General features: G+C 49.2%; 1 protein-coding gene across 2 annotated transcripts; it reads right to left on the bottom strand.

Moving 5' to 3' along the window:
- Positions 1-13085: 13085 nt before the first annotated feature.
- IFT22 (intraflagellar transport 22) lies at positions 13086-21322 on the bottom strand. 2 transcript variants are annotated; one of them, XR_009535161.1, is made up of 6 exons: positions 21183-21322; positions 19373-19449; positions 19165-19254; positions 18093-18295; positions 17045-17321; positions 13086-13807 (listed from the first exon to the last, which is right to left on the bottom strand). XR_009535161.1 is itself a non-coding variant. In XM_060122665.1 (5 exons), exons 1-5 carry the CDS (start codon positions 21219-21221, stop codon positions 17173-17175), a joined length of 558 nt encoding a protein of 185 aa, XP_059978648.1. In that variant the 5' UTR covers positions 21222-21322; the 3' UTR covers positions 16737-17172. The 2 variants fall into 2 exon arrangements, 1 of the variants encoding a protein (XP_059978648.1); XM_060122665.1 differs by lacking the exon at positions 13086-13807 and having other exon boundaries at positions 16737-17321.
- Positions 21323-22903: the final 1581 nt, after the last annotated feature.

Below are 22903 nucleotides of genomic sequence, written 5' to 3'. Positions count from 1 at the left end.
TCAGTCCAAGAAATTTTATCTTAAGAGACAACAGTTGAAATTTACATTTTCTGTAATTTCATATTGCGAGCCTGGGACCAAGAACAACAATCTGGCCTGAACGGGAACTTTCTGCAGCCGTAGATTCATAGGCAGATGCATTGAGAAGGTACCTGTGAGATACTGATCAGGTCTGAGTTTCGAGAGGTCTGTAAATACAGAGACATTCTAGAGGACCATTAGGGACCCCGTCCCATGAATGGGATGAATATGGGAAAATCTGCAATTCTATACACATGTTTTTTAGAAGTGAGAAAACCCGCAAATAAGATAGATGTGGCTAACTCTTAGAACAGAATTCAGAATTTATTCAATATTACAGTATGCATATTGGAGAGAACATATTTGTTATGTACAGAGGCCACTTTTCTCTCCCAGCCTACTGAACATTCTAACATTCATCTTGGAGAGAATCCCTGTTTGCAGGAGGCATCTGGCAGCATTCCGACACCACACGGAATCAGCTAATTTGCATTCAGTAGAAACGCTACAAATGCGACAAATGTGAGGGCTTTCAGGAAAAGTCAAGCTCATTCAACGTCAGAGAATTCACACTGGAGAAAAACCATATTCACGTAATGGCTGTGAAAATGCTTTTAGACAGTGCTCAGAGCTAATTAGACATCTGGGATTTCAGAGCGGATAGGAGCCCTGGGAGCAGGATGGATGAGGAAGAACCTTCAATCAGAGTTCTAGCCTCAGACAATGTCAGCTAATTCATTCGGGATGTGAAGCGGGCGTGTGTGAATGTGGAAAGCTGTCTAGGGGAAGCGTGGAGTATGCTGGACGTCAGTCAGATCATTCATGCTGGAGAGAAGCCTGTGAGTAAAACCAACGTGGAGCATCATTTGGGGATAGCGCAGCCCTTTCTCGTCTTTGGAGAATTCACAGGAAACAAACACTCTCGTTGTAAAGATTGTGGGAGAGCTTTTAGTCAGTAATCAGGCTAATTCATTCTGGAGAAAAACCTTGATTGTGGAGACTGAGGAAAAGCCTTCAGTTCTTTTCCTTATTGGGTATCAGAGAATCCTTAGTGGTATATGGGGAAACTTTGCCGGGGTGGGGTGGGGTGGGGATTCAGGGTTTATTAAGTATCGCATTAAAGCATTAATTGCATTAAGAAGGGGTTTAAACTTTTTGCTTCTTCCACTGCAACCAAAGCTTTCATTTCTGTCCCTGATTATCTCATAGAATTTTTTTTGTCTCTAATGACTTATCTTCCTTAAGGAAGTGAGGAAGATAAGCTTATAAGCTTGCTTTTGTAAGCTTAACTTCTAATTCTAGTAGGTATTCAGTACATTTCTGCTGAATGAATGAAGTAATGCAATAGGTAAACAGCAGAGTCGGCCTGGCTTGGGCCTTCGGGGTCAGGACTCCATAAATCACGTAGAGTGTGTAAGGACCGCGTTGAGGGGGTGAGGCTTCCTGGCAGGATCTGGAGGCTACAAATTCTACTATGACTGCAACATATCTGTGTTCGGGCCCCGTTAACTCGAGGAACTTCTACGGGCCACATCTCTACTGCTGAAGACTATTTTGTGATGGGAAGAGGGGGTGGTGATTTTTCTCAAGTTCTGAATGTAATGGAATCATTCGTATTTGAAGGCTACATTAGGAGGATGCCAGTTCCTCTCTGTTTTGTATCTAAAACTAGACATTTAAAGAGGAGGGGCTACAGTTCTTGAGTTCAACTTCTCAATTCATGAGGGAAGGGTCAGGCACACTTTCCTGTGTTGAAGCAACACGAAAACCACATTGCTTGATGGAAGCTGGATCAGAAGAAGCTTCATCTGGTTCTTATCCACCGACTGTGTTCTCTCCTCCCAACCTAACTCCTCACCCCTAGCCTAGGATTCTGAGTCTCCTAGAAGACGCCCTTGCTCACCACTATATCCATTCCCCAGTCGAGGGAGAAGAGATTCAGGTCGTGTGCATTTCTGGCTCCTGGCTTTGCATAGAGAAGACAGGAAGAAAAGTCTGAGAAAAAAGGGACAAAGAATGGAGAAAGTGGGGAGTGGCCACAACTCATGGCACCTTATTCCTAAGAGGATATGCAATGTCACTAAGGCTGGCTGGAGAGTAACTAAAGGGCTTAGTTTTGCACCAGTGTAGTTCTAGCTGCCATACATTTCTTCCAGCTGGTACGTGGGGCTCATAAAATCCTGCTGCATGGGACTGGCCTCCTTCTCTAGAATTCATCCAACCCAACCCACCCCTTGCCCATTCCAACTTGCTGCTCCTTCCGTGTGCCTTCCGTGGCCCTTGCTTAGGCTCTGCATCCCAGGGACTCATACCCCCCTACCACTATCCCACTGATTTGTTCTAAAATTCATCATTCAGCCCCATTTTAGAAGATGACCCCCATTTTAGAAGACATGCCCATACGCCTGAACTTTCCTGAATCTTTCCTTCCTTGTCGGTGCCCTGTAGGCCCTGGGACTCGGAACTAAGTGCTAAAGTTGCTTGCCTATGTAGGCCGTGACCAATCTTGACTTGCATTTCCTACCACACAAGTAAGATTTCCAATATCTAAACTTGGGCTGATTTTCCATTTGGAGCTACACCAAGAGCCATGGGGCTATAAGGAATTGATGACAGAGAGGTTCAGAGGAGTGCTGTACTGGTTAAGAATGGCAGAGGCTGCGAAGAGCAGAAATCAGCTTAGGAAGTAAAGACATTCAATTCAGCGACCAACAAGACTGGAAGTAGGTGGTTCCAGGATACGTATAGTGGCTCAACGGTATCATCAAGGACCCAGGCTTTTTTTATCTGTCTATTCGGCCAACCTTGGTATGTTGGCTTTTTCCCTTGGTTTTGTTGCCTCCTGGTCTCAAGATGGCTGCTACAGCTCCAAGTATCACGTCTCAAACATCCCTGTTCAAAGCAGGAAGACGGGACAGGCCTCTTCACTCTCTCTTCTTTAATCAGAAAGCAAAATCTTCCCAGAAGGTCCCCCAGCCATTTCCCTGTAAGTTTTGTTGGCAGAACTAAGTCTTGTGCCCACTTCTAAGCCAACAGACAGCAAAGGGAAGAAGTTACGAGCTTGCTGCAGTGCAACGCATGGGTTGGGGAGCGGGGCAGGGCAGGCCTGGTGAGCCCGGGCAGCAGGGCAGCTCCAGGGCTGGCTCCTCTCTCTGCCTTTTTCACGGAGCCCCAGCTCTGCTCAGGTTATCCCCTCCTTTATCTTCTTCCACAAGAGGCTCATTCTTCCCCCAACTCTAATCGCGTTTTCTCCCTGTCACAGCTTGGTTTGCTTTTCTTCGGTCTCCAGTTTTCCTCCTCAGTGTAATTCTGGCCAGCACATGGCCCTACTTGCCCTCATGACATCGTGTCACACACTGCTGCCTATACGGTCTGATTTGGGGGTTCAAATGTCCTAAAAGGGGAAACTGCCTGGCCTGACTGTCTTCCTTTACATTTTTGAGTCGGGCAACTTCAAAAGTTGTTGGCCAGCCTATAGAGATCCTGGTCCCCTGACCTGCCTGTGTGTGTGGTGTGGGAAGGGTGACAGAGGTGGGGTCATATGATACAACACAGCCACCTGGCGGGGGGGCTGGATGAGGCCGCTCCCCACAGGATGGGCTGTGTGTGTGTGTGTGGCAGGTGTAATGGAGTGGAGAAGAGCAGAGACAGTGGGTTCCTGGAGCCCAGGGAAACAAGATAAGATCAGGCCACTCTACACAGAGACGCCACAAGGCAGAACACGGGGGCACCAGGCACAGGAGGGAAAAAGCCATTTTTGGACATTTCAGCCCCATTTTAGTGGATGCCATGTGGAGAAGAGGAGAGGAAACTGGCTGGCAGACAGAACCAAGGCCCTTGACTTACGGCCGCAGTTGAACCTGCCCAGCCGAATCCAGATGTTCGGGTCACCCTATTTAAGGTCCAGACATGGTGGAGCAGAAATAAGATGTTCCTGCTTTGCTCCGCCTGTTACCTGACTTACAGAATTGAGAGCATAAGTCACAGATTCCTGAGTCTGCCACCACCTGGAATCTCCCCAAACTCCTACCGCAGAAATTCCAGCGACTGCTAGTAGGAAGCCGGGCATTCTCATGAACGTGGCTTTAACAGGGCTTGGAAGCATTTGGTACATTACTGGACTTGTATCTTAGAAACCCTTTTGTGGCTTTGACAGGCCACAGAAGAGACCGACTGGAGAAGCAGGACTAATTCAAGATGACCATGTAACGGACAGAAGATGGACCGGTGATTCCAGCAAAGGGAATTAAATAGTCCGCAGTGGGAAAACGAGAACTTTGAAGAGCATGGATAATGGGCAGACCTGGATTTGAACCTTTGCTCCTTTACTTCTTAGTTGCGTGACCTTAGGCAAGTTATGTCACCTCTCCAGGAGATAGTTACTTCATTTGTAATCTGAGGACAGAAATGTCCCATTTCAAGGGTTGCTGGGAGGATTAAATGAGATGCTGCACGTGAGGCACTAAACGCATGCGAGTCACTGCTACAGTCAGAGCCTCTCACGCACCCGGGGAGTGGGGCTGAGCCCCAGCAGGGAGAGCCCGCCTGCCGGTCCCCATCGAAAGAGCTGGCTTGGCGGTTCTGACGGGGAGCTCCGCTGGGGCCCCTCGTGGTGGGGAGTGGCGCTGGGGGGTTATTTTACATACCATAAAGCACTTTACAGCTTTCCTTCTAGCTTCTTGAGCTCCTAGAAGCCTTTGGAACAGCCTTCGTCAGCTCCCCAGGAGTCAGAGTCCCCTAGTCTCTCCGGGCTTAGAGTCCGTGTCCCTCTGGTCCCCTGCTCTCCCAACAGCCTTACCTCGATGAGTCATTTCAATCTCCTCTACCTGTTTCTATCATTTCTTACTCGATTTGGTCTTGCGATCGTCCTTAGAGGAGTGATGTGAGAGGGTGTTCTGGAGATCCAGTGGAAATGACGTTCCAGCTGTACACGTCCAAGTCAGGAGCATGAAAGCCCAGTGAGGAGCTGTCCTCCTGGCCAGAGACAGCGGCGTGCGTGAGCTCGTGAGCCTCGGGTAAGCAGGCAGAGAGGCAGCTGGCAAGGGGCCTCCCTTCCTCTCCTTATTGCTCCACAATCTGCTCACATCTTCACCAGGTTCAAGGTTCAGCTGTTCAGAAGCAGCCTCCGCTTTCTAGGAAATGCAGTTCTTACAGGCAGTGCCAACACTAGGGACTAACTCTTATCAACCCCACCGCGAGCATTTCTAACTTACTAGCTTTTAAAGCAATTTAGAAGAGAGCGCCACGGCTATATAAATCCCTGGATATATACACAGAATCTGTCCCCATTTTTGGTAGGGGACGTAGAGATTTTGCAGCTAACAAAAGACAAGGGATATTCCTGCATTTTGCGCTTGGGACCCAGAACTTCGCCGTATACGAAAGGATGATGTGCTCGTGGCGGGGGTGGCACAGGTGGGACGTTTCAGTACAGTCGTTAACATCGTTCTCCTGGTTACCTCCACGCTGGTAACCTTGGTTGCTGGTAACTACAGAAGCACTCAGTGCCAGGTGTTAAGCGAGGCACTGTGAATACAGAGATGCTTCAGACATAGGCCTTGTTCTCAAAGAGCTCCAACTTCATGTTGAGGGTGGACCCTGAGGCAGCCATCCTTATCCAGGACACGGCGAGCTCTCCAACATCCTGGTTTCTTGTTTGTCCCCTGCCTCCCCCTCTCAAGGTCACTCCCAAGGTTAGCGCAGTGCGTGGCAGCCAGCAGTGCCTCCCAGGCAGAGCCGAGGCAATGGGGACCAAGCATCTGCCACCTCACGGACATCAGGGCTCATCTGGCTTCCGGGTCGGGAGGAAGGTGTGGCAATAAGGACAAGTTGACCTTCCTCCTGTGTGACCTGGAGGAGAATGGCCGACGACCATCCCAGAGAAGGCAGGCTGTGTCTTCAGTCAAGGGTAAGCGCATCTCCATCTGAGATGGCCCTGAACCACGAATCCATCTCCCTGCGCCCACTGTGGTGTCCACAGCTGCATACAGTCGCCAGTCCCCACGTCGCCCGAGTCCCTTGGTGCTCAGAGGTGCCGTGGAGAATACAAAGGACAAGATGTGGTTCTTCCTTGAAGAGCTTTCTGTCTGTCCGAGAAGAAAAAGGCATGAGAAGGTCACGAAGGACCAGAGCATTACCGGGGTGCTAGACGGGGCTCAGGGGCAGTGGATCTGGTGAGCACAGTGCAGGCTGGGAGCCCAACTGCAGGCGTGCAGGGCCCCAGGAAGGCTTCATGAAAGAGGTGGGCTTTGGGCCGGGCTTGAAGGGTGGGCAGCATTCGGAGGGATGGTGGCGGCGGCTGCATTCCTGGGGGTGCTGCACGTGAGCCGTGACCATGGGCGCTCAGAACATGGTTCCCTCATCACCCCCTTGTGAAACAGAGGATTCAGCCAGTGGTTCCTCTTCTCGCTGCTGTAATCACAAGAGCCAGAGGCTAGAGGGTTCGTGCAGGCACGGAGCTGTGCGTGGCCAAAGTGGGGGCCTGTGGCACTCATTTCCTACGGTGTCATCACAGCGCGCGGCCAGGGACGAGGACATGCTGTCAACACCTGTGCTCAGCCTTTCTGCCAAAGCAGCACGGCGGGGGCCATCCTGGGGGGCCGCTGCTCCCCAGAGGCCAGGATCTGGAGCCTTTATGCTGAAGGTATTATTTTGGGAAACCACAGACTCTAAGCCCAAACCTCGCTCCGCCGGCGTGACACACGTGGCCAAACACTTGGACCGGATTCTGGCAGAAGATCAAAGAATTCATTCGGCAGAGGAAATCTTTGGCTATTCTGAATAAGGGGAAATTTCCATTCATCTCGTAATTCATACTAGAGAGATTCCCTATGAATGGCGCCAATGTAGGAAAATCCTCCGAGCGAGGCAGCCGCTATCACAGTTGAGAACTCACAGGGGGAGGGCTGGGGGCACGGGCAGCAAAGACAGCGCAAAGAGCTCAGCCTGGAGCCCATCACACGGGAGAAAACCTATATCCTCGTGAGCACAACGGCGCTCCGAGAAAACACAACCCTCACCCAACAATGGCCAAGTCCTTCTGCAGATTCATTCGTGTAATGAGTCAGGGGTGGTGATCATTTCAAGAGAAATCAGCCCTCATTCGTCACCCGAAGGTTCCAGCTGGAGAGAGGGCAGATGCTCGTCATAAATGAGGGGGCTCTTGGGGGTTCTCTGGCCTCAGGAAACACGGAGACCATGCAGGGCCCCAGGAGGACTGTCAGAGGGGCCTCAGAGCACACGTCGTATCAAATGGTCATGGAAGAGGAAAACATGATGAAAGGGCAAATTTAGAAAACGATTTTGTTGGAACTTGCACTTTTAGCACCTGTAATGGAATGACAGACTTGGGCTGGAAGGGATGCAGACACCCCTCGGGAGACAGTCTGCTCTGGGGACACAGTCATTCGCTTGCAGCCCGAGGGGTCCACTTGCCCAGGGACCTAGTGCTGTGCAGGGGAGAAGAAGCCAGGCTCCAGAGCTCTCAGCAGTTTCCTCTTCCACAGGGCCTCGATATCGATGTTTCTTCATGGTCCCTCCTCCTTCCTCTCCCCTCAGTAAAGTCCTGGCCTTGTGTCTGCCACGTGCCCACCTGTCACTGGTGCTGCCCAGGGGGCAGGAGGCCATCTGCCCACCAAGAGGGTGGTGACCACCATTACACCTGACAACTTGCGAACACGCCGCAAGGGATGCTGCTGTGACCTGCCCCTTCCTTCCTTCATTCATTCACCAAATACCTTTCAAGCATCTCCTCTACTCTGTAGCTGGCACATTGTTTGTGTTGGGATAAAGGACAAGGGAAAAGGAGGTGTCAGCCACAAGTGGCTTGGGCCACCCTGGGGAAGAGAGAGGGGAATCAGGAAACCTGGAGCACCTTCGAGACTGCAGGGGTGTCTGTGTCCCTGTTTTCAGAGGGGGCTTTGGAGAGAGCGCTGGGGAGGGAGGCGGAAGAACTCTGATCTAATGACTGCCTCCCAGGTGACAGGCTAGCGTGTGCTGTCTCCGAGCCCCCTGCGTGCGTGGCATCCATGGTCTCCACTTTGTAAATAAAGAAAATTAGGTGCATGCGCAGCTGTCAAGCGGCACAGCTGGTCCAGGTCTGTCTCACTCCTGATCCCAAAGTCTTCCCATCACCACAGGGAGAGAATGGGTCCCTTAGTGCCACCGTTCCTTGGGCGATGTTGCCAGAGGTCTCGGGTGGTGAAGCGGGAGGAAAGGGGATGGAAGGGGAGAAGGGACTGGCTTTGGTAGACTCTACTTTAGGGAGCAGAGAGAGGCACACTCATTCATTCACTCCTCCCTTTATCCACTAGGCAAATCTCTACGGAGCCCTATGGAGGGCCAGGCACTGTGCTTCAGTGCTGGGGGTGTGAGTGAGGAAGATGGACACGGGACTTCTATTCTAGAAGGAGGTGGGCGATCCAGGAGGCTATGTGTTTTGAAGGGGAAGCCAGGGGAGAACCCTAACCTCGACCTGCACCGCTAAGGCTGACTTCTGGGAAGGGTTGACACGTCAGGTAAGAGCTGAAAGAATAAGCATCAGCCTGGTGTGTGCTGGGAAGCGCCTTCCAGAGAGAACCGCGCCGGCAGGGCTGTGGGTGACGGCAGGGCCGTGGGTGACGGCAGGGCTGGAGCAGCCGGAGCCGAAAGAGGGCCAGTGTCACATACGTGAGGAAATCAGTGCAGACACGGAGGGACGCGAGGAGGGACCAGGTCACCCAGGGCCCTTAGAGGGAGCCCAGACTGGACCCTGAGCAAAATGGGAAGCCCTGAAGAATGTTAAGCGCGGGGAGGCCCCGAGCGGTCTGCAGTTTATCCCTTCCCTCCTTCCCTCGGAAGCCCAGGGCTGCAACTGCCAGGAGAGAGTTGTCCGAGGATTCGTCTAACTAGGGCAGATGTGGTCAGAGAGAGCGTGTGAGTGCTGTCGTTTTTCCTCGTGAACCAAGGAGGTTTCCAACAGGTGCAGTGAGCCGAGTGAGCAATAAAGCTAGGGCCGAGTGCGGGTGGCTTGATCCCGAGGAGGAAACCTCTGGTGCGTGAAGGGCAGACCCGAAGGTCCCCCCACGAGTGCTTTGGGATGGACGTGCGTGTGCAGGCACCGCCCTCTTGTGGCCAAAAGAGGTACTGCACCCGTATTCCCAAACAGGCCGGACTCTAGGTTGTCGCTGGGCAGGGGAAGCCCAGTGAAATGAAGCTGGGTCTGCAAGGAGCAGTGGACCCCAGGAGGTTCCCACCTGTTTTTTTGTTTGTTTTTTGAGAAACCTGAACAGTGGAGAAAATGTATATATATGCTTAGAAAGAAAATGCTAGAAAGACACTCAGTGTTACCAGTGATTCTGGTATAGGCTCTGGAATAGGTGACTAAATTTTTCATTGCGTTTATACGTATCTTAAAACTTGCTCACGTATTACTTTTGTTGATAAGAGAAAAAAATGTATTATTATTATTTTTTAAAAAGAGCAGAAGCGACAGAAAAGTGCCCCAACGGGGTACTGAAGCGGAGGCCGGGTGGCTAGTGTGAGAGCTGAGTGGCTCAGCGAGGGCTGCTGCCCGGGCAGCCCTGGGCATTTCACATCCGCGGAGCACGAGCCACGCTGAGAAGGTCCGTGCTGGGGACCAGGCTTCCTGGAGGCTGCCCTCCTGGCCATTTCTCTCTAGCTGCGTCCTTCAGCTCACACGCACCCAGCCTCGGGGTCCCTGCTCCTTTGCCTTTCTCTCACGTGCTCATCCTTCTCCCATCAGAGTAGCACCCTCCTGACCTGGTCTCGCAGTGGCCCCAACCGCCAGGTTCTGGGTGACCTGGGAGTGTATTCCACACGCTCACACTGGAGGGTTCTCTTCTGCGTGGTCTCTGATTTGTAATGAGGGCTAGGTCTGCTCAGAAACTACAGCCATGCGTGTTCCATCCATGGGGTCTCTGCCTGGACAACTTTTCTGGCTGCGGACAAGTAGCTCACCTGGCCGGCAGTTCTGGTCACTCTGGTCACCTTTCCAGCTTCTCTCTTCTCTCTCCTGCTTGAAACTCTTCTCTGGGGCAGGGCAGCTCCTCGGCCTCCCCTCTGGAAAGTTCCCTGATGCTGGTCTAAGGGACTGGATCTGGAGGGCCAAGGACACAGCCCCCATCATTGCTAGGGTCATTCTTGACTGGAGAAGTTTCCAAGGAGGCTCACTTGTGCCGTGGGAGGGTTACATTTCAAAGAAACTCCTCATGAGCTTAATTTCAGAAACGTTCTGAAATACATAAAATATGTTTTTTAAAAAATCAAATAGGGCTTCCCTGGTGGCGCGGTGGTTGAGAGTCCGCCTGCTGACGCAGGGGACACAGGTTCGTGCCCCAGTCCGGGAAGATCCCACATGCCGCGGAGCAACTAGGCCCGTAAGCCATGGCCACTGAGCCTGCGCGTCCAGATCCTGTGCTCCGCAACGGGAGAGGCCACAACAGTGAGAGGCCCGCGTACCGCAAAAAAAAAAAAAAAAAAAAAATCAAATAAAACTCCTTCATTATAGAAATTTTTAATCCCACTAAAGAGAATATAATGATACAACGAACTCTCATGTTCCCATCACCTAACCTCTATAGCTATTCATTTACTGCCATTCCTATTTCCACCACACCTCACCACATTTTGTGTGTGTATGTGTCTGTCGAGTATTTTAAAGTAAATCTCAGTGTATCTTTTTTCTGATAGGTAACTCAGTATGTATCTCTAGATAATTAAATTACATTTGACGTTTTGGGGGAATATGTATGATAACAGAATAGTTTAGTGATCTCCTGTACCCATCTCCACCCCCAGTAGACACCCAGCCACTCTCCTTTCATCTGCTCTCCCCTCTCCCACCACAATGGATATTTTTCAAGCAAATCTCAGACATCATTTCACCCATAAAATCGGCAATATGTGTCTCTAAAACGCTTTTCCTTTTTAAAGCATAACCCCAATATCATTATCACAACTAAAAATTTTAAACAGTAATTCCTTAATATCGTCCATGTTCACATTTTCCTGATTTAAAAAAATTTCACAGGGCTTCCCTGGTGGCGCAGTGGTTGAGAGTCCGCCTGCTGATGCAGGGCACACGGGTTCGTGCCCCAGTCCGGGAAGATCCCACATGCCGCGTGGAGCGGCTGGGCCCGTGAGCCATGGCCGCTGAGCCTGCGCCTCTGGAGCCTGTGCTCCGCAACGGGAGAGGCCACAACAGTGAGAGGCCCGCGTACTGCAAAAAAAAAAAAAAAAAATCCACAATTGGTTGTTAGAATCATAATCCAAATAAGGTCTACAGGTTGCATTTGGTTGATAGTCTCCTCAGGTCCACTTCCCTCTTAAAAAAATTTTTTTTTTAATCTAGTAATTTGTTGAAGTATTTCAACAGTTTGTCCTTAGAACGGAATGACACCATGCTCGAGCGCCAGTTCTGTGCCAGGCACTGTGTTTTGTGCTGGAAATAAAGCCGTGGGCAGATCTGGGGCAAATCACTGACTCTCTCTGGGCTTGAGTACCCGCTTCTCTAACAGAAGAGGACTGGACTAGATGCTCTCTAAAGGCTCCACTCTGATTCACTCGGATCCCCATGTCATCACTAGGATCCACTGTGTGAGTCTACACGAACCGCAGTCAAACTTACTCCCAGGGAACCCCCGCCTTGACCCTACCTCTCTGGGCGCCGCCCACCTGCCGGGGTGCTCGGAGGTCGAGATAAAGCGGGAGGAGCTCTCCCGGACGGCGGAAAATTGCTCTGACCGCGGAAGCGAGCTGTAAAGGCAGAGACCTTGCGCACGGGCCGGCCCCGCCCAACTACACTTCCCACAGCCCTCTGCAGCCAGCCGGTTACCACGGAGACGGGCCGGGATAGTCGGGTCGGAGACTGTCCGTGGCCTGGGCCTCCGGGTGGCCGTACGCAGAACAGCCTCTACCCCCACGGCTCCCAAACGGGCCGGCCACGCGCGCCCGCCACCCAGCCCTTGACTCTGGAGCCCGAGGAGGCAGAGCCATTTGGGTCTGGGCCGCCGGGAGGAGGCTGAACTACATTTTCCAGGGGCCTCCGGGCACGCTCGCGCGGGGCACAGAAAAGGTAACATCGAGTTGTTGCCAAGGAGACCAGTCCCGGGGTATTTGGGCCCCTGAAGCCCGTGGACAGAGGAGTTGGAGACAAAGAAGAGAGATAGAAGAGAGAATGAGGATGGAAAACTTGTTTATAAAGCAACATAAAGAGTACACTCCCTCCTGTTTAACTTTGTTTCCACCAACGCTCAGGGCCGGCGTGAGCATCGCACAGCCCTCTGGGAAATGCAGATGGCGCTGCCCTAAGGACTATGGGAAATGTAGTTATTGATTAACAGCCACTACCTCGAGCACCTACAGTAAGGATATGGGATTGAATCCTCCCTGCTTCTCCCTTCTTTTCCACTCAAACACAATGTTTACCTCCCCAATACTTACAGAATCTCTCTCTTTCTCTTCGTGCCAACCCTCAGTGCTGTATTTCAGACACTCCCTTAAATCTATTCTCCTCACGGGCACCAAAGTAATTTTCCCTGCTCTCTTAGGGCTCTTACACAGCTAATAGAACCAAGTCCACATTAACCGGCTGGCATGTATATTTGACCTCTCACCAACTGTCTCACACTAGTCTCCTCATATGTAAGAACCATTCTCTTTAGATTGTTCATCTCATTTGTGATTGATATCTTAAAGCCATTGCCATCACTTTTTTTTTTTTTTTGCTGTACGCGGGCCTCTCACTCTTGTGGCCTCTCCCGTTAAGGACTCCGGACGCGCAGGCTCAGCGGCCATGGCTCACGGGCCCAGCCGCTCCGCAGCATGTGGGATCTTTCCCGGACCGGGGCACGAACCCGTGTGCCCTGCATCGGCAGGCGGACTCTCAACCACTGCGCCACCAGGGAAGACCATTGCCACCACTTTTTAAAAATGCAGAGCACAACTTCTTGCTTTTAACAGTTGCCCCCCCAAAAGGGTGGTACATTCCAAGTGTAGCTGGATTTGCAAAATATTCTTGAAAAGTACTTGAAATAGGTTTCTATCAGTAGAAATCAAGTTCCTGATACTTTGATAAAATTAGGATTTTATTTCTCTGAACAAAATATTTCATTACATGATCTGGTTAATTCACACCTAGGTGTTTTCCAGGTCTTGTAAAGTCACACAAAAGATTAAAACAAAAAACAAAAACACGATGGTTCTTGTATGAATTACTTATCACAAAACTCCGGTAGGATTATAAACAGTCTTAATAGATGTTTTTGTTTTTACACAACACTTTGAAAGTCTAAGATCTATAATTACACTTGGTCCAAAGAGCTGTAAGTGTGGAGTGAATCTGCCTGAGGCTTTAGAGAAAGGAGGCATACTTTTAAAGGCTATCAGAAAGCCTAGATAGGAGTGAACTGTACGGTGTAAGAAGACAGATGAGGTATTGCTCACATCAAAGCACCAAGAAACTTTCCTTTTGAAGTGGGAATACTTGGCAGACACATTTCCATTAGCTTTTAACTTCGGTAGGAAGAATGGCCCAGATCATAAACATAGAGAATTGTTTAACTGATAAAGCAGTTTAGAAGTCACAGTCAAAAATACGTAATTTCTTCTTAACATTCAAAAGCAGAGTTTCCATCTTCCTCATTTATTTCTTTGGTTTTGGTTTTTAAAATGTAGAATCCTTCATTTCTTGCCTGAGGAAAGAGTACGTCTGTTGCAAAAGCATCCGCCACGGCCAGGATATTCATGTAGTTCTCAGGAATCAGGTGGGGAAGGCTGAAGTCAAGATCTAGAAGGGCCACAGTTCAGAATGATTTTCTTAAGTGGTACCAATGCAGTTACCTTTTCAATGGGTATCAGGAGCACTGCTCTTTTATTAACTCTTATATGTTCTCAGTTACCAGCAAAGCTCCATCTGTTGTTATAGCAACTTAGCCTACACTTTGGACATAAGGGTCTTCTGGCGTTCCAGCAAATGTATAATGATCTCCAGGAGCTTTCCTGAACAATTTTGAGATATGGACATTCAGGTTACTATATAAGTTGTAATTTTCTTTACAACAGAGCTTCAGAATACTACTTGGTCATTTGATTGGTTTCAAGAAATATGATGGGGCTTCCCTGGTGGCACAGTGGTTGAGAGTCTGCCTGCCGATGCAGGGGACACGGGTTCGTGCCCCGGTCCGGGAAGATCCCACATGCCGCGGAGCGACTGGGCCTGTGCGTCCGGAGCCTGTGCTCCGCAGCGGGAGAGGCCACAGTGGTGAGAGGCCCGCATACCGCAAAAAAAAAAAAAAAAGAAATATGATGCTAGATCTATCTGCAACATACTTGCAAACCATTTTCTGGATGGTTTAGCTCCAAAAATGGTTATTTGCCCTGCTGTGGTTGTTATTGCTTTACTAGGTTCAGTCTCAAGGGGTGAGACTCTTAGCCAGGTCCACTTGTAAACTCATCTGCCCAGTTACACAAGACAGTGGAAAGAGTGGGGGCATGGGATCCAGTTCTGTCCCAGTCCCTAACTCCCTAGCTGAGTCACCTTGAACTAGTCCTTTGTCACTCCCCCAAAACCTGCTCGTCCTCTTCCATTAATGCCTCAGTGAACAGCATCTGTGGTAGGCTGAATAATGGCCCGCAAAGACATCAGACCCCACTCCCTGTGACGTGCACATCCTGTAAATGATACTTTGCTTGGAAAAAGCGTCTTTGCAGATGTGACTAAATTAAGGATCTTCAGATGGGGAGATTATCCTGGGCCCTCAATGCAATTATAAGTATCCTTACAAGAATGAGGTAGAGGGAGAGTTGAGTCAGATACACAGAGGCGAAGATAATGTGAAGATGGAGCAGAGAGAGATTTGAAGATGCTGGCCTTGAAGACTGGAGTGATGGAGCCACAAACCAAGGAATGACAGCAGCCACCTCTACACTCGTCCTCCTTCCGATCCAGCCCTCACACTGAGGTCAGAGGGGCTTTTCTACCACGGAGATCCAACCACATCAACCTGCAGTGAACATCCTTCAGTGGCAGCTCAAACCCTGACACCTTGGCCTGGCAGGCAGATTCTTAACCACTGCGCCACCAGGGAAGTCCTGGCCTCTTAAATTTTAAAACATTTTTCTCGATTCAAGGGCTCACAAGGGTTGTACTCTGGCTATGGACATAAATGAAAGCTGCTGGGGTAATTTTTCTATTGAGCTCTTGGATAATCATTAAAAATCAGATAAAAATAATCTCTGTTTTGGAGCTGTAGTCTCAAGATCAATTATTATTATTGCAGCTATTATGTAAAGAAGATTTACTACAGTTTGCATTAACGTAATCTTGTGTTCCTTGCAAAAGTTCCAACTGAGAGCAGGTCAGGCAGAAGGAAATTAACCTGGGCCTAAAATGTGCTCACGGATAATCCAGGCAGTTTACTAAGAGTTGACTGTAGCTCAGTCTAAATTTACCAGGGGGCTTCCCTGGTAGCACAGTGGTTAAGAATCCTCCTGCAAATGCAGGGGACACAGGTTCGATCCCTGGTCCGGGAATATCCCACATGCTGCGGAGCAACTAAGCCTGTGTGCCACAACTACTGAGCCTGCACTCTAGAGCCCGTCAGCCACAACTACTGAGGCTGTGTGCCGCAACTACTGAGGCTGTGTGCCGCAACTACTGAAGCCAGTGCACCTAGAACCCGTGCTCCACAACAAGAGAAGCCACCACAGTGAGAAGCCCATGCACCACAATGAAGAATAGCCTCTGCTCGCCGCAACTAGAGAAAGCCCGCACACAGCAACGAAGACCCAATGCAGCCAAAAATAAATAAATAAAAATAAAATTTAAAAATAAATAAATAAATTTACCAGGGAACTGTCGTTATCTGCCAACACCACTCTCTCAAGCAGACTGCCCACACACAGCCCTCTTCATTGTAAGAGTGAAACGCAGACAAGCATATATTTCATCTCTTGTGTCTCTACTTTTCTTCCACTCTCAGTTGAAAAGACCTACATCTAATTTTATTTTATTTTTTTGGCTGCGTTGGGACTTCGTTGCTGCGTGCGGGCTTTCTCTAGTTGCAGCGAGCAGGGGCTAGTCTTCACTGCGGTACGCGGGAGTCTCATTGTGGTGGCTTCTCTTGTTGTGGAGCACAGGCTCTAGGCACACTGGCTTCAGTAGTTGGGGCACGCAGGCTCAGTAGTTGTGGCTCACGGGCTCTCGAGCACAGGCTCAGTAGTTGTGGCTCATGGGCTTAGCTGCTCTGTGGCATGTGGGATCTTCCAGACCAGGGATGGAACCCATGTCCCTTGAGTTGGCAGGTGGATTCTTAACCACTGTGGCACCAGGGAAGTCCCTACATCTAACTTTTGATCTACTTAATATATTTTCAGGTTGGCTGTATTAAAAAATTCAAAAAGTACAAATTATGGAAGAACAATAATTCGTAAGATCACTAAAACAAACTCACTTGTACAATAAGCTATAAACTCACCATATTTGCTTATCCTGAGCATTAAATCTTTTGACTATTTTTACAAATGGTTGTTATGACAACATCACATTGTTTTTCCCTGTATTACATGAAATAATATTTAAGAATTAAATTCAAAAAAAACAAAGAATTAAATCCCCCTGAGATAATAAAAAACGTTTTTAGAAGATGTATATGTATTCCACCTTCCAGTGTGATACGGTGTCCAGATATCAAGGACATCTAAATAAAAATAAAATCTTGCAGAGGTTAAATGCTAATATTTTTCAAGAATATCCTAGGCAAATTGTACAGATTAAGGAATGAAAATCACATTTAAACCAATGTACGTGGATTGAACTACTGTTGGTATCACTGGGCTGTGACAGTTACGATTCCACAACTTTTACAGTATGGCATAATGTGAAGGGGAAAAAAAAACCACCTCAGTTTTCCAGCTCTCTGGAGAGATCTGGGGCAAAGGTATCAGAATTCAATAACAGGAGTTTCTCAGCTGAACTGAGGACAGAGAATAGATGGTATGAGTCAACTCCCTGGCTGACTGTTACCTTTGGCTAAATAAGGAAAATGTCTTCTACAGCCAAAGGGAGATGAGAACCTTAGTAGGTGGATGGATTTCAGATCTGCACTGAAATTGACTTCATTTGGGATGCGGAAGCGTCTAGGTGAAGGCCGGTTAGGTGATAATTGACATCTCCTCCCGGTCTCTGCTCTCAGACACTGAGTTGATTATGCTTCTTAAATACTTTACGAACTCCATTCTGATGTCTTCTGGGTCATCCTCAAGATTTGAGTGCACCAGCTTCAGCTTGTTCAAGGGTGGTGCTTAAAAAAGAAAATAATGTAATTAGGCAGGAACTTTTAGTGAGGGGCTATTCCTAGCTCCAAAGGACCTGAGTCTTTTATTTTTATTTTAAAAAAATATTTATTTATTTATTTGGCTGAGCCGGGTCTTAATTGTGGCACGCAGGGTCTAGTTCCCTGACCAGGGATCGAACGCGGGCCCCCTGCATTGGGAGTGAGGAGTCTTAACCACTGGACCACCAGGGAAGTCCCAGGACCTGAGTCGTACAGGAGCCAATTTCTTTAACTTTCCCAAGTCCAAAAATAAAGTTGTGCCTTGCTTGACACAATTTAAGAGAAAGGTTTCATCACACTGCCGCCTGGCAACAGGATCACAGCTCTCCAAACCACTTCCAGGCCCTCTTTGTTCTTACACCAGAGGAAGGCATTTCTGAATTTTGAGTTTTTTATGGTCACTTTGACACCTCTGTAATGGTGTGTGTCACATGCAAATTGGAGCTTAAAGGCAAGTCAGGAAAGAGTGTCCCTAATAGTACCGATGAGTGGCTAAAACCAGGTTTTTTTCCCCTCTTAGTGTCTGCCTACTTTTAAAGTGTCTGCATCCTGGCCTGGATGGTACAGCAGATCTTCCAACCCAGCAGTTCTGATTTACGTGGTAAGAAAAACAAATGTCTAGGACACAGCAGATGCTCTTTAACTGCACAGGGCTGCTGGTTTCCAAGACACAGGGCAATATAGAAATGCCCAGAGCTTTTCAGACTACAGCAGAAAGGAGAAGTCCAGGCTTCCTACCCAAAGCCAGGTTTCCTTTGTCACTTCCAGAGCCTGGTTTGTGGTGTGCAATTAACAGACATTGAGTGTCCTGTAAAAACTGCTGCTGGACGAAGCAGGAATACCACATCTCAATTTCCTTCAGGTGGCCTGGGATGTCAGCATTGAAGACGACCACCACCCCATGAGAGTCCTTCATCAGGGCTGGCCAGCAAGACTCGAACCTGCGTGGCAGAAAAGGACGCAGCGTGAAGGGTAGGTGGCTCTGGCTTCTGCATTTGTTTTGTTTTTAATTTTTATTGGAGTAGAGTTGATTTACACTGTTGTGTTAGTTTCTGCTATACAGCAAAGTGATCCAGTTATACATATACACATATCCACTCTTTTTTAGATTCTTTTCCCATATAGGCCATTATAGAGTATTGAGTCCCCTGTGCTAATATAGTAGGTCCTTATTAGTTATCTGTTTTATACACAGTAGTGTGTATATGTCAATCCCACTCTCCCAATTTATCAGCCCCCCGCCACTTTCCTCCCTGGTAACCATATGTTTGTTTTTTACATCTGTGACTCTATTTCTGTTTTTTTTGTGTGTGTGTGGTATGCGGGCCTCTCACTGTTGTGGCCTCTCCCGTTGCGGAGCACAGGCTCCGGACGCGCAGGCTCAGCGGCCATGGCTCACGGGCCTAGCCGCTCCACGGCACGTGGGATATTCCCGGACCGGGGCACGAACCCGTGTCCCCTGCATCGGCAGGCGGACTCTCAACCACTGCGCCACCAGGGAAGCCCTCTATTTCTGTTTTATAAATAAGTTCACTCGTACCATTTTTTTTCGATTCCACGTATTAGCAATGGTTCTGGTTTCTAACTGTGGACTTTGAAAACGATGTCTAAGTATTAATCATGGATGGATGACCTCTCACTATATCATAACCCAGTCACTAAAGTTTCAAGAGCAATGCATGTCACCAGTAATTGATGGAGCCCCTAACACATGCTAGGAAGGGCGCTCGCTAGGCCCAAGTCCAAGATGCCTGGCAGGCAGCTGACTTTTGAATCATTTGATGGAGCAAATGCTCTAAAGGAAACGTACTTTGGATCGCCACCACAGTCCCAGAGCTCAAATTCACACCCCGTGCTTTTGTCGTTGCTGGTAACGTGTGGGTTCTCAAATTCCAGGATCCTAAACATAAAAACAAGAGCAGCACCTCTCCTTAGGAAACAATATACTTTGGGGATGCCAAAGTCAGGGGCGGGTGATGGTCAGGGACTGCGTGGGACGCGGACTGGTCAGGGCTCACCTCACTCCTTGGGTTGGGTTGTATTCGGTGATGTCAGAAGATTCTGTCAGGAAGTTGGCCAAAACAGTTTTTCCACTCTGTGAAAATGAAGACAGTGAAAGATCATTGCTGAAGAGCAGAAAAGTAAACCATAAGCAGGCCCTCCAATAGCCAGCCTGGACCCAGGTGGGATGCAGTAGAGGCCACGGCCACCCTGAGATCACCAGGGCAGAGGGCTCTCTCTGGTTGGGTGGGCAGAGCCTGCTCTGGGTTGCCGGGAGCACAGATTTCAGTGCTGGCTCTGCTGCTGGGTGACTTTACCTGCTTCCCAGCAGAGGGAATAGCTAGTTCAAAGGCACCAGGCAGGAATGGATGCGGCACATTTAAGGACTAGAAAGGCCGGTAAATTAGAAGGGTAATAAGGGAGAGGGAAATGTGTATGTGCAGAAATAATTCTGTTGTTGAAGCCAGGTAATGGATACTAGGGTTCACTGTGCTCTCTCCCCTTGTATATGTTTGAGAATTTCCATTTAAAAAAGGTATCTGTGTTTGTTTTGCTTTTCATAATTCCGAGCATATTGTTGTTACTTGCCTGTTTAACAGTTTAAGTCTTGGAGAGTTCTCTGTGTCAGTTTACATGGATTTGCCTTATTTTGTTTCACTGCTGCACAAAGTAAGAATGTACCTTAGTTTATCCAGACGTTTGCTCACTGATGGGCACCGAGGGTGTTTCCATCTGTTCAACATTGTATCGGACTCATGGGGAACGTGGAGGAGTCTTTAGCTACAGTAGCTTTTGAGAAACGTAACTGCCACGCTAAAAGCTGTGCACATTTAAAATTGCAATCCCAGAATACTCCGTTCCCTGAAAGCATTCTAACACTGCATGTTATCAATATTCTAAACTTTTCTCATCCAAACTGATGAGCACATAAGTGCCATCTGTTTGTTCTGTGTTCTGCGACTGTGCGACTTTTCATACTTATTGGTCAGTTGTATTTCTTGTGCACAGACTTTGCCACATTATCTTGAGTTGCTTCTCTTTTCTTTATTGATTCTTAAACTCTCCTGTATGTTCTACCTATGAATCCTTTCTTTGTCATGCATTTTGCTAATAGTTTCCCCTGGCTTTAACTTTGCTGTCATTTCTTTTAAGGCTTCTTCATTTTTGTGTTGTGTTTAAGACCTTCCCTGTCACAAGATTAAAAACATAGCTTTCCATATATTCATCTACTACAGTGGTTCCCAGCAAGTGGTCCCTGGACGACCAGCATCAACAAAATGCAAATTCTCAGGTCCCTCCCAGACCTACTGAATCAAAACTCTGGGATAGGACCAGCGAGTTGTGCAACTGACCACCAGGCAATTCTGATGGGTGTTTACGTTGGAGAGTTATTCATTTACTACTTCCACAGTTGTTCTTTTACACATTTAGCTTTTTAGTCCATCCGAATTTTATTCTTGTGTACGGTGTGAAGTACACAGGTAGATTTAATCCCCCGCCATCACCACCCACATGGAAAAGCTAAATGTTCCAAGACCAGGTAATGGTTCAGTCTTTCCTCCTGGTTTTCTTGTTCCACAGACATATCTCATTAGGGAGAGCCACAGGCGCAAAGGAGAGTCGTGAGATCTAGGCTCTGATTTCATAACGCCACTCACTACCATGGGCCTTCGGGCCTTAGTACAACCGGGTCGAGGTCTGGGAACACCGAGTTCACGGTGAAGCCAGCGGCGCACACCAGGATGGCCGCGGTGGGACTGGGCTCCCGGCTCCTGGGCCCCACGCCCGCCCGGGTCCCGCTTGCCGCCCCGCCCGCCCAGGCCTCACCTCGCAGGGCCCCACGAAGAGGATCTTGGCCTTCAGCATCGCGGCCCGCAGCCGGCAGACCCGCCGGAACCCCAGGCGCTGCCAGAGTCCTCGCCTCCGTCAGGGCGGAGCGGAAGCCGCCGCGCCGGTTGGCTGCCTTCGTTCCCATGGAGACGGGAGCGGCCGCGGGGGCCGACGGGAGTGGGCAGGTTTCTGCCGGGGGCCGGGCACCCGAGGGGCTCTGGGGTGGTCTGCCGGCCGCCTGGTGGGCGGCGTGGGTTTCGGGTTGGGGGTGGGCGGCAAGGCAAAGCAAGAGGGTAAGAGGGAAGTAAAAAACCCGGATCCAGATTCACTTGTGAGCGGGGAAGCCCGCAGAGCTCGCGGGGTCCCAAATCTCCTTTATTCCTCCCCGTAACCCCGAGAGCTGAAACGGGCCAAGTAGCTGGCGAGGTGGGGTGGGAACCAGGCATCTGACGCCTGTATCACTCTGGCATGATACTGTCCACACTGAGAACGGATTTATCATGTCCCTGGCCCAGTCTAGAAAAGGTCAGGGAGAAAATGAGTCTCTATGGTTCACCACTCACCGTCATTTGGATAATCTGGGAGAAACCAAAAGGATGATAATGTCCCGGCCTTGTTCACGGGCAGTGCAGGTGTCTGAACGCATTGCTGCTAAATTCAGTCATTAAGTCAGTTTTAAATTACGGAGGCGGAGCCGGTTCAGAAATTTGGGTGAGGCCATGAGGCCATTGTATGCTAAGGGTGCCAATACAAAATACGCTAGTCCCCCAGAAGTGCTAGTATAACAACTACAACAAGAACAACAACAAAACCAAAATAAATCTAATACCAAACTGCTTTTTTTGCAATACAAGGTGAACTGGGACTTCCCTGGTGGCTCAGTGGTTAAGAATCGGCCTGCCAGTGCAGGGGACACAGGTTCGTTCCCTGGTCCGGGAAGATCCCACATGCCGTGGAGCAACTAAGCCCGTGCGCCACAACTACTGAGCCTGCGCTCTAGGGCCCACGAGCCACAACTACTGAAGCCGGCTCGCCTAGAGCCCGTGCTCCGCAACAAGAGAAGCCACTGCAGTGAGAAGCCCGTGCAGCACAACGAAGAGTAGCCCCCGCTCGCCGCAACTAGAGAAAGCCAGCGCACAGCAACGAAGACCCAACACAGCCAATAAAAACAACAACAACAAGAACAACAAGGTGAACTGTAAGGAAGAGTCTGCCTTAAGTTCAAGATGTCCTTAACTGATTGATTGAATCAGTATCTTTGCTTTTTTTTTTTTTTCTTTTTGGCGGTACGCGGGCCTATCACTGTTGTGGCCTCTCCCGTTGCGGAGCACAGGCTCCGGATGCGCAGGCTCAGCGGCCGTGGTTCACGGTCCCCTCCGCAGCATGTGGGATCTTCCCGGACCGGGGCACAAACCCGCGTCCCCTGCATCGGCAGACAGACTCTCAACCACTGCGCCACCAGGGAAACCCGAATCAATATCTTTTGAATGAATGCCTGCTGTGTGTTCTTCTAGGTACTGGGGATGTGCCTGTACCTCTTGAAGCTGTCATTCCAGTGGAGTAGATGGATATTAAGGAAACAAGTTAATAAAAAAAGTACTCTCAGGTAGAGACAATTTTAGATATTGGTAAACGCTATGAATAAAAATAAATCACTAAAGAGTTAAAGAGTGTGAAGGAGCCAGTTTTGGATGGAGTAGTCAAGGCAACACCGTGGT

Source organism: Lagenorhynchus albirostris, chromosome 15 (genome assembly GCF_949774975.1).
Source record: "Lagenorhynchus albirostris chromosome 15, mLagAlb1.1, whole genome shotgun sequence".
In the NCBI taxonomy this organism is placed as follows: domain Eukaryota; kingdom Metazoa; phylum Chordata; class Mammalia; order Artiodactyla; family Delphinidae; genus Lagenorhynchus; species Lagenorhynchus albirostris.
The sequence above is the reverse complement of the archived record's forward strand: the minus strand, read 5'-3'. Positions and strand labels throughout refer to the sequence as shown.